Raw genomic sequence first — 11,491 nt, forward strand, 5'->3', positions numbered from 1 at the left:
TGTAAAAAGGAAACGTTATCCAGACCCAAAATGCGCCGATCCGTGACTCTGCTAATCTGGACCGACGAAGCTCGGTACCCCCTACAACTCAGGCGTGGAGGTGGGCCACCAGTATACCAGACCTTTATATACCGCCGATGTGTGAGCCGCTTAATGCCTGACCTGAGTGCGCGCCTACCCGTTAGCCGGTCCAAGACCGTTACCGGGGTTCACCACTGGGAGGTGGGTAGGCACTTGCCGATAGACTCGTTGGAAACACCCACGAGTCGGACACAGTAAGAAAAACGCTCGCCCAAACGCTCGAAGATCTCACAGGAAGACTCAGGATGCAACCGTATGGGCTGTATGGGCTGAGTCAAGTACCGAATGTCAGTGGTTCTAGAGAGCAGGTCAGATCTGAGGTTGACGCCTATCTACGGTACTTGTTTCCACAGGTATCCGTCAGAAGAGGCAGAGACCTTTGATTTTTCACTGCACCCGGTATAAACTTTGTAAAGTGCTCGTGACCGGATAGAATTTCCCGAATGTATGTTCGCTTATAGATTCGCTCATATTTCATACCTACACATATCTCCCTTGTACGTATAATCAGTTTCCGAAGGTGTGAATAAACTTTTACATCATTTGATTTTGACTACTTCGTTATCGCTACCACCCTAGATAACAGCGAACTCTGTCTCCGACTAGCAGCTACTCTGGTAGGTTTGCTATTCTTCCTTAAAAGAATAGCTGGCGCTCGAGATCAGTTTTCTCCGAGGAAACCACGTTACAAAAAATGGCGCCCGAGCAGGGACTGTGCAAAATCTAGTAGGAAACAACAGGGGTGAGAAATATTAACCGGACAGTGAGTGAATTCCCGAAACAGTGAGTAACTATTTCTTGAACGGAAAACTGTGAAAAATAAACTTGATTTGTGTTTTATTCCCTACCTCTCTGTATTGAACTGTTATACTGTGAATTGAATTGGACTATATTTTGAAAATTTTCCTATTGTTGAAACCCATGGAAAATAATTTGTGATTATTCTTTTTGCCGATTACTGTACTGATTTGTTGAAAACTGAACTATTATTACGCCGTTATATCAGTGAAAATTATTTCCGATTTCTTATTATTTCTGATTTGTTGAATAGAACTGTTTTAATTTCGTATTGAAGGTGAGTGAATTTCCGAACATTGAAAATTTATTGTCGCAATTGGTAAGAATTTGATAGGTTTGATTTACCAATCAGTTTAATAGTGAATCACCTGTTACCCTGTTGATAACTTGGCTACCAGCTTTATATTTTCTTTTGACCTGCACTGTTGAAACTAACCGATTGTTTCTGATTTTCTTGAAAACTGAAATTCGATTATTGTGATTTATTTTCTGACTATTGGACTTCAGTCTAATGAACCTCTACTACCCCCAACATCATTGAATCCCGCCTCGGAGATTGAGATTTGCCAAAATAAACTCACCGATTTGGTGGAATCCCTTCAGAACTTCAATCATGAGAATGCGGCTAACGAATTTTCGCGAATTTACACCAGATTAATACACATTCAAGGAAGGCTGGACTTTATTGTCACTGCAGACACAACACAGTTACAACTAGTTGGACAAATGAAGGCAACTACAGCTAAGGCATTGGAAACACTGGAGGAGCTACGTAAGAAGAGTAATCATGAACAGCCGCAGCTATCCAACCGTGATCAGAAGTCTCTTTTAGATGTGGAGGTGCCCAGTTCACCTGGAGTGTCACCGATCCAACCGCAGAGGATGTCAAGGGTTGAGACATCACTTATCGACTTGGGAGTTGGTGTCGATCCTCCTGTAGCGGTCGATGTCTCGCGTACTGGTACACCTGTAAGGAATCCAACATCAGAAGAGGTCATGAATGAGACAAGGCAGACATGTAGAGCATTACTGCGACAATTACCAGCGATACCTCTCACACAGTCACAGGACTGTGATTAATTCTACACGAAGGGTGTCTTTTCCACACTTACCTGCACCTTGGATAGGTCCTGACCGATCAGTTGTCACAGCACCTGCCAGATCAGAACCGGAGTCCCGATCAACATTACCAACTATCCCGGTACACAAGTGGAACATTTCCTTTGATGGCAGTGGAAGTGTAAACAGATTTCTTGAAGAAGTGGAGAGGCTGGCTGAATCCCGTAGAGTATCCCTGGAACAAGTTTTTGAATCAGTTGAAGAATTAATACGAAAGGATGCAAGGGATTGGTTTATTCCCAGGAGAGGTACTTTCGAGGATTGGGAAGATTTCAGCAACCAACTGAAAAAGCATTTCTGCCAGTCAACTACGAGGAGAATCTATTGGAGGAAATAAAGAGACGAACACAAGGCCCTGAAGAAAAGCTGCTTCTGTATGTAACCCGGAAGCAGAACTCATTCCAGAAACTCACCTATGCAAAACCATCCGAAATGGAACAGATCCGACTTATCCGACAGAGGTTGATCCCGCCCTTACAGCAAGCCTTGGCCTTCCAGGAGACCTAGACTTATGATGAACTTCTCCGTGAGGGAAAAGTTTTTGAATTGGTCCAGTGGCAGATGAGCCAGTACACCCGGCCACCCTCAAAACCAGGTTTCGTGGAGGAACCTCACCTAACCTACACTCCCCGTCAGCTGAACCAATATCAGGCAAGTTTTTCTGTGGATACCGGAGAACAGGTTCACCAAACAACTGATCACAGGGAATCAGTCCCGCCGACACCAGCCAACCAGACACGACTTTCTCCGCCGGGGGAAAGCAGTCCAAAGCCACCCAGATCCAGAGAGTCAATAAGCAACAGGAATCACACCGTCCGACTCCTGGAGACAGGTCCGAGGGTCGATCCGGAACTTCAACACCGCCACCCCGCAGTCGAGCCGAAAAAAGCCACGCTGTCCGGACCGAATCATCATCAGGGAGGGGAGTGTCCTTCCAGACACAGTGTTTCCGATGTGGTGGATATGGCCACATGCGTCGAGAATGTCGCAGGCCACCGAAAATTTTCTGTTCTAGATGCCAGAGGGAGAACATTCTCTCACGAGATTGTCCCTGCCGTCTGAAAAACTAGACGGAGGTATGAAGAATTACACCACCACCGTGCAAATTTCCGATTACACACTGCATGATTTGAAATTTTTACTGGTACCAAACTTACTGGTAGACATTATTCTGGGGATGGATGTTCTGTCGACATTCAAGTTTTCCGTGAATCTTAGTACCGCCGAGTGCTTCCTGGGAGGCCGACTGATTTCGAAACCGATGACTCCCGTCGAAACCACCGCAGAAGTCCAACACCGTGAAGGATCAATGAACAATCTTGTACGGTCACTCCAGAGGAGTACGGCAAAAATAGACGGTAGTTACGGTCTGTTGAGATCCTGGCAAGTCACTCCTTCTGTCGGCGGATATCGGTACAGTGGCTGGTCTCAGTCGAATGGCAGTGCACCCTGTCTCTCTCTCTTTGTCTCCCTCTCTCTCTGTTACCCTCTGTCGGCGGAAATCGGTACCGTGGCTGGTCTCAGTCCAATTGCAGTGCTGTCTCTCTCTCTCCCTCTCTCTCTCTGTGGTCCTCAAAATGGCTGCCAGTCAGACAGCAGGTCGGAAGGAACTGTCAACCTGTAACTTGATCGGTCGGAAGTCGGCAATATATTAACAAAATAAGCACCAAAAATACGGTAGGAACTCCAAGTCCTACGGGGACCCCACGGCGGTCGCACGGACACAGATGGCCGGCACTCTACACAGTCTACGATCACTAGGTCAAGTTTAAACGGTTAGTAAGTATTCTCAGCCAGTCCAACAGATTAAAGAAAACGGAAAATGGCCCTCAGGTATGCACTACGTGAGAAACAATAATACTACAAGTGACTTGCCTTAAACTTTTTGTCTTCCTGACGTACTTTCCAATTAACGCAATCAACCTTCGGCACTTTTCTCGACAGCACGATCTCAATTAATTTCCCTCTGACCTTCAGCCGCTTCAGCGCCCTGCGCTGAAGAAATACCTCCCCTCTCCTTGGGAAACTTGCCCCACTATTGTTCGGTCAATCAGCCGGCTCGGAAAGAAACAGAAACAACTGAAGAGACGGAAAAACTGAACAAGTTGAAAGACCGCTCTCGACTCAGAAAATATACGGTTGAACGGAAATAATTATAAAATATATGAATTCTGAAAACAAAAGACATATACGGTTTCCGCTACAAATATAGGACTGGTCGGTGGAAAACAATGTCAAAATATCAATCGTTAAAGACCCCCTATGATGATATAACGGTTTTCTTCAAAAATATTTCGGTTGATAGGTCGTATCATACAAGTATAGGTGAAGAAATTTCGTTTTCGTGGCGGGGCAAAATCTGCCTCGTCACATCCCCCTCTGCCTTCCGCAAGAAAAATAAAACCAAGTTTTATTTTTCTTCCAACTCGCTGGGTTTGTCGGTGTAGGTTGGTTGTAAACTGTGAACAAACGAATGCTGTGGGGTTATTGACCTCGGAGTTGTTTTCCGGCATAATGAACTAGCTAATAGAAATTTGACGGTAGATACGGTTAGCGCATCCACCAATTATTAAGGGCAGATCAAAGGCGGTTTACGGAACGGTAAATTTAATAGAAGGAAGAAAAGAGAAAAAAAATACATTAATCGGTGTCGATCAATCGACTTTAACCTTTTTCCTACGGGTCGGCGACGGTGTGGGCGCTGCTGGGGCGGCCGGTCTGAGCCGCAGGTCCGGCAGCCAGGCTTCTTCCCGGTTTCTCAACGGTGGGGATAAACGGTGGTCGGTGGATAAACGGTGGGGTGCCTGGTCGGTCTCAGACGGTGGGGCGGTCGGTGCAAAGCCCTCGGCGGTGGACGACGGAACTGGGATAGCGTTGGAGACTCCGGAGGCACGGCCAGGCCTCGTCGGTGTTTCTTGCACTCGGTTGGGTGCCCCTACACAGCAGTCGCGGGACAATACCCCCATAAGGCCGCATCTGGAGCAGAATTTGACCATTACTCCTTGGCATCTCTCCCTGGTGTGGCCTTCACCACCACACCTCCAACAACTTCGTGGTCCCAGCTCAAGGAATACCTGGATCCCATTGGTGCCAACGGTTCTGGTGGCTGGCCTCACGGTATTGGTACTCGCATCGGTGGTTAATGGCCTGGGGCACTCAAAATCCGTCCACAGGCTCATGGCTGGCGACGATTCCCTGGACGGTGGAGACGGTAACGGTAGGGGTGTTGACGGTGACGGTGACGGTGGGGGCGGAGGCGGTGACGGTGGAGGCGGCGTCGTGGATTGGAACCGTAGCGGTCTCCCCAAACTATAACGGCGCATCCTGCAAATACATACAGTTAATCGGACAGTAATTTACGGTTCATTAGTAGTACCCTGTTCGCTTTGAACGGTACTACTATACGGTTAGTAACGGTATTTATATTTCAGACAACCCCTCTTCAAGAGAGGGCTTCAGATCTTTAATATGAACATGTCGGAAAACCTTACCACCGCCATCCTTGATGTTATACACTACCGGAGAGATTACTTTGACAACGGTATATGGACCGGAATATTTCGGGGCCAATTTGGCGGCAATTCCCTCTACTGCAGAAGATGAGGGATGCTCCCTTCGGTACACCTGGTCTCTTATTCTGCATCGCTAGTCCCTCCGGCGTAGATTGTAGTAGTGGCTCTGCTGGGAGAAAGCTTGGGCTAATCTTGTTCGGACAAACTCATAAGTTTCGGTAAAACGGTTTAGTTTATTTGCATGCAAAGCAACCTGCGGTTCGGTGTCCGGTTCGGTGTGATCCTTTTCATCCCGGTTGGCCATCTCAGCTACATACTTGGCGTTCGGTGAACGCATCTCCCTACCAAAATTCAGGAACGCTGGGGTGTATCCGGTCGACTCCTGCCTTGCAGAGTTTATTGCGAAGGTCAACTCCTTCAGATGCTCATCCCAGGTACGCTGATCCTTTCCACAGAACTGAGCTATCATGATTTTAAGGGTACGGTTGGCTCTTTCTACGGGGTTACATTGGGGAGAATACACTGGTGCAAAACGGTGTCGGATCCCAAGATCTCGTAAACTTCCCTTGAACAACCGGCTATCATACTGGGATCCATTATCACTAATGACGGTTTTCGGGCATCCAAACTTCAGGATTACATCCTCGTACAAAGCCTGGTACACACCCTTTGCGGTTGCTCTTCTCAAGGGCCTGGCTTCTACCCATTTCGAAAATCGGTCCTGCATCACAACTAAATAACAATTTCCCTTCCTCGAACGAGGAAGAGGCCCCACAATATCGGTGCTAACGGTATCCCAAGGTTCTCTTACCATATACGGATGCATTTTCCCCGGTGGCTTCTGTTGTGGAACCTTGTATCTCTGACACGTACCACATCTACGGACATAACGGGCTATTTCTCTGAACATTCCTGGCCAATAGTAGTTCCGGGCTATTCGAGATATGGTTTTCGCTATCCCCAGGTGTCCAGCGGTCGGTCGGTCGTGGTTTTCCTGTAAAATATCTATTCGGTCTTCCCTTGGAACGCATAACTTCCACGGATTTCCGAATTCCGGCTCGGTAAAGTCATCTGAATCCCAAAAGTAACGGTATAATTTTCCGGACACAATAGTGTAATCGGGAAACGCTGCGGGATTCGCTCTTACCTCGGCCAATTTCCTCCTGTACCATGTACAACTTACAGTATCCTCGGTCAGACAGATGGTCTCGGTCGGTAACGGTAACGGATTTCTGGACAGACTGTCTGCTACACGGTTAAGGGTTCCTTTCCGGTACTTTATATCGAAGTCATATTGTTGTAGAAATATGCTCCATCTCGCAATTCTTCCGGTGGGAGACTTGATAGATTGTAGCCATCGCAGACTCATGTGGTCGTTTATAACGGTGAAACGGTAGCCTTCCAGATACGGTCGCAGCTTGTCAATGGTCCACACTATTGCCAAACATTCTTTTTCTGTAACAGAGTAATTTTTCTCTGGACCTGACAAGGTCCTGCTAGCATAAGCTATAACTCTTTCCTGTTCATCAACGGTCTGTGTCACAGCAGCTCCCAGTCCTGCATCTGAAGCATCGGTTTGAAGGACAAAGGTTTCGAAAAGTCCGGACAGGCCAATACCGGTGATTGTGTCAATTTCTGCTTCAGAGTCTCAAAAGCATTCTGTTGGGCGGTTTCCCATTTCCAGGTTTGCTTCTTTTCGAGTAATGCGGTTAACGGAGCCACAACCCTGGAGAAATCCTCGATGAATCTACGGTACCATGAAGCAACACCAAGAAAACTTCTCAGCTGTCGTACGGATTTCGGTGCAGGCATCTCATTTATGGCTGAAATCTTATCAGGATCGGTACAAATGCCGTCCTCGGTTACTACATGTCCCAGATATTTCAATGATTTTCTTACAAACTCACATTTTTCCGGATTTAACTGCAGGTTGGCCTCCCTGAGGCGGTGGAAAACTTTCCTTAGGTTGTCAAGATGTTCGTCCAATGTCTCTCCAAGAACCACTATGTCATCCAAGTACGCAAATGCATCCGGTTCCATCTCAGGGCCAATAACTCGGTCTAAAAGACGTTGAAAGGATGCCGGTGCGGAATGCAGACCAAAAGCCATTACTTTGAACTGGAACAGCCCACGGCCAGGGACGGTAAATGTCTCTCGGGGGCTAACGGTACCTGCCCATAACCCTGTTTCAGGTCAATAGTAGAGATATAAGGCTGATTCATGCTAGACCGTGTCGGGTCCGGGCCGGGACCCGGACGGGACACGGTAAAAGAATTATATGAGCAATTTCAATTGACCCATCCACACTACACCGGTTGGGACACGTGCCGTGCCCGTGTTTTCAGAGTGGCGACCCATTGCAACGGCCCGGAGTCGGTCCCGGCCCGGCTCCGACACGGTCTAGCATGAATCATCCTTTACTTGGCTTTTCTCAGTTTGTCTAAAATTCCTGAAATATATGGCAACGGATAGGCATCTTCAACAGAGACATTGTTAACCATTCGGAAATCTATACAAAATCGGGGTTTACCATCCTTTTTCTGGACAATTACTATTGGTGAGCTCCACGGAGATGAGGACGGTTCAATGATGCCTTCGGCCAACATTCGGTCAACTTCCTGGTTTATTATTTCCTGCATCTTCGGATTTTGAGGACGATAACGCTGCTTGATGGGTTCGGTGCCTGGTTTGAGTTTAATACGGTGTTGGATCAGGGGTGTGGTTCCTCGGAGGTCTTCGAATGCCTTCAATTTGGTTTGCAAGAACTCTTCCAGTCGGACTTTCTCTTCTCCACTCAGGGACGTCAAAAGCGGTCCTATCGTATGTAACTGTCCTCGGTTCTCTGATTCACTGGGACGGGCTCGGATAGACCTTCCATTCAGGAAACATTCGGCGGTTTGCAGGTTGACTGAAAAATTGTGTGTCCTCAGTATATCCATTCCCAGGACCACATCGACAGGTAGATCTGAAACTAATAACAATTTAGCTTCCAGAATTTCAGGCCCAATCCGGATCGGTGTGGTATATATTTCTCTAATGGGTATGGAACTTCCGTTAGCGACAGTGGTGGTAACGTCTCTAACATAATCCGGTTGTATACCAACTACCTTACAGTAGGCGGCCACTTCACTGCTGATGAAGGACCTGGTAGCTCCGGTGTCCAAGAGTGCAGCGTACTCCTTGTCTCCTACAAAAACATTAATAAACGGACGGTGATCAGTTGGTTTTCCTTTCTCAGGAACCGAGGACGTGGTTGTTTGGAACTGGCGGATCCCCGGTTTCAGGCAGTTCCTTGGTAGTTTAACGAACACCTACAGTCCCTAGACATGTCACCCCTCTTACCACATCGAGAGCAGAACAGCAGCGGCTTCGAGGTGCATTGTGATCGGAGATGACCCCTTTTACCACATCTCCAACACTGTGGCTCGGTTGGCGGTCGGTCAGATTTTTTTGGTTCGTCTCGTCGCTGAGGTGCTGCAGAGCTTTGGGATGGTTTCGGTTTTTCGGACGGTTCGGTGCGGTTCGTAGTGTTCAGGTTCATTCCAATCGGTTTGACGGTCGGTGGGGAATTTCGGAAGGTAAGATGTGGTTCGTTGATGAGACTCTTTTGGAACGGTAGCGAAGTATAGTTAGCTGTTTGCCATTTGACCAATTCGAAAACTTTTCCCTTTCGGAGCAGCTCATCTATTGTGGCGGTCGGTTGGAAGGCCAGGGCGGTTTTTAATTCTGGCAGTAAACGTCGTCGGATGATATTCACCTGCTCCTCCTCGTTCGGTCGCTTTACGGTCAATTTCTGAAACAGATTTTGCATTCGAGTTACATACAACAAGAGTTGTTCATCGGTTCCTTGAGTGCGTTTCTTGATCTCTTCTAGTAGAATCTCCTCGTAATCAGGAGGAAGAAAGGCCTCTCGGAGTTGGTCTTTGAAATCTGTCCAGTCGCTGAATGTGCCTCTTCGGGGAATGTACCAGTCTCTTGCATCCTTACGTAACAACTCGTATATGGACTCGAATAACTGTTCGTGGCTCACCTTTCTAGCCTCGGCAAGGTACTCAGCCTCTTCCAGGAACGAGGTCACACTGGTCGACCCATCAAACGCAGGCTCCATTTCCATACAGGAACAGTAGGAACGGAATAATTGGTAGTTTTCGGCGGTTTCGTCAGTTCGATTGCCTTGGCCGTTGAGACTTCGCTACCTACTTCTCTCACCCAGCGGTTACGGTAGGAGATGACGCAGAGGAAACTCTTCTTGTTGATTCGGCAAACTCCCTCGATAATCGCCTGGACTCAGGGGATGTTATCAACGGTCTGTGGTCATCATCGGTTTGGACGGTTGGTAGAGATTGTTCAACGGTAAACGGGAGGTTATCGGCAGGCGGTCGGTTGTATGAGGGTCGACTCTGCAAAAAAGTACGTTCGATTTGTTGGCTTATTACCCTACAAACTTCTTGGCGGTCTTGCTGCAGCCTGTTATCCTGAGTGGTCGGTCGGGATATGTCACCTTCTTCTCCCAAGTTCAACAAGTCTGCATCTCCAACGGTTGTTGAACACGGAATCAAACCAGAAGAGTGATTGGTCGGTATCTGGACACTTGGTTGCTGTCTGAGCCGTGTTTTGGAACTGATATGATAATGCCCTTTTTCCATTCTACTGGAAAATATCCGGTATTCAGACAGTGATTGTACATTCTGCTTATTCCCTCATGTATTCTTGGAGTTAGTTGACGTAGTATTTTTCTTGTGAGGTTGTCATAGCCAGGTGCAGTTTTTTCCTACTAAAGCTTCTTCGTATTCTGTATCTGATATCTCAGGGACTGTACCTATTTTATTTGTGTCAATTGATTTTCTGTGTTGTTCTATTTTAGTTTTAAAATTTTGGTCGAATGATATGTTGTCTTTGGGGGTGAATGTTTCCTGGTAGTATTCCTTGAACGCTGAGGCTATTTCTTCATCTGTTTGATATGTTCTTCCATTCACATCGACCTGGCTTATATTTGCTTTTGTGTTGTATCTGGTTAGCTTCTTTATTTCCTGCCAGTAGCTCCTGCCCTTCATCTCATTGATATTTTCACATGTTTCAATCCACTTGCTTGATCTATATTCCGTTATGAGTTCATGTATTTCTTTGTTGAGCTTGTTGTATAGTTTTCTCAGGTTGGTGTCGTTGTTTACTTTCAATTCTCTGTACAGTTGTTTTTTCTTCTTAATTTGAGTTATGATGTGCGGTGGTAGTGTGTGCAGAAAGTACCTCCTGGTGGTCTTAGGAGTGTGCTCATTTATTAATTCTTGTATTTTGTTTTGGAATTCACTTATGTATGTACCTGTAATTGGAGTTTCGGTGTTGATAAATTTTTCCAACTCTTCGGAAACTTTCTGAATGTTGCATTTTTTCAGGTTAAGGAAAATATCTTCATTTGTTTGTGGAACTTGATTAGGGAGAGTTAGAGTAATTTGGATTGCTAGATGGTTCGATCCCAAGTCTGGTATCAGCTTGGTTTGTATGTAGTCCTTTATGTTATTTGTACATAAGATAATGTCTGGAGTACTAGGTGGATTGTAACTCATAATAAATGTAGGTGGAGTCTTGATTTGGGCAAAGTTCGAATTCTCTAAAACTGACGGATTTTTTTTTTTTTTTCTTTTATTGCAGTTGTAATCGCCAATAAGGAGGGCATATTTGTATTGTGCTGCTTTCCTGAATATGTTTTCTTCGATTTTCGAGTGTGGATGTATATATGTGAGAAAAATATGTAATTTTTCGTTACCGAAGGGTATTGTGCAGTGCAGAGTTTCGTTGAGTGGGTTGTTCATAACTGGTGGGTTTGCTTTTCCTATCTTGAGTTCTCTGCAGCATTGTATCAAGCTGCCTCCTCTGGTGTTGTCTATTTTGCTACCGATCTTTTTCACGATATTCTGTGTTGTGTTGTTCGTTTATTTTAGCCTCAACAAATAGGTTACACTTTATATTATTATTTTCGGCAA

At 46.2% G+C, this 11,491-nt stretch overlaps 2 protein-coding genes across 2 annotated transcripts; both read right to left on the reverse strand.

Annotated features, from left to right (window-relative positions):
* Positions 1-4,397: 4,397 nt before the first annotated feature.
* Positions 4,398-5,321, reverse strand: LOC123307481 (uncharacterized proline-rich protein-like). The gene is made up of 2 exons (XM_044889806.1): positions 4,917-5,321; positions 4,398-4,793 (listed from the first exon to the last, which is right to left on the reverse strand). Exons 1-2 carry the CDS (start codon positions 5,319-5,321, stop codon positions 4,653-4,655), a joined length of 546 nt encoding a protein of 181 aa, XP_044745741.1. The 3' UTR covers positions 4,398-4,652.
* A 54-nt stretch (positions 5,322-5,375) lies between these two features.
* On the reverse strand, positions 5,376-9,618 carry LOC123306983. The gene is made up of 7 exons (XM_044889184.1): positions 9,541-9,618; positions 9,268-9,303; positions 8,853-9,114; positions 8,041-8,697; positions 6,322-7,157; positions 5,764-6,231; positions 5,376-5,701 (listed from the first exon to the last, which is right to left on the reverse strand). The coding sequence occupies exons 1-7, from the start codon at positions 9,616-9,618 to the stop codon at positions 5,507-5,509; spliced, it is 2,532 nt and encodes an 843-aa protein (XP_044745119.1). The 3' UTR covers positions 5,376-5,506.
* Positions 9,619-11,491: the final 1,873 nt, after the last annotated feature.

This window comes from Coccinella septempunctata, chromosome 2 (assembly GCF_907165205.1).
Source record: "Coccinella septempunctata chromosome 2, icCocSept1.1, whole genome shotgun sequence".
NCBI classification, from domain to species: Eukaryota; Metazoa; Arthropoda; class Insecta; order Coleoptera; family Coccinellidae; genus Coccinella; species Coccinella septempunctata.

Bases quoted from the DNA above. Each gene is read 5' to 3' on its own strand.
- LOC123306983 (XM_044889184.1), bottom strand. From the start codon at position 9,618: ATGGAGCCTGCGTTTGATGGGTCGACCAGTGTGACCTCGTTCCTGGAA. The intron at 9,304-9,540 runs GTGAGCCACGAA...AATCTGTTTCAG, and splicing joins ACCTTGCCGAGGCTAGAAAG to AAATTGACCGTAAAGCGACC. The intron at 5,702-5,763 runs GTTGCTTTGCAT...TGTCCGAACAAG, and splicing joins AACCGGACACCGAACCGCAG to ATTAGCCCAAGCTTTCTCCC.
- LOC123307481 (XM_044889806.1), bottom strand. From the start codon at position 5,321: ATGCGCCGTTATAGTTTGGGGAGACCGCTACGGTTCCAATCCACGACG. The intron at 4,794-4,916 runs CAAGAAACACCG...CAGGCACCCCAC, and splicing joins TAGGGGCACCCAACCGAGTG to CGTTTATCCACCGACCACCG.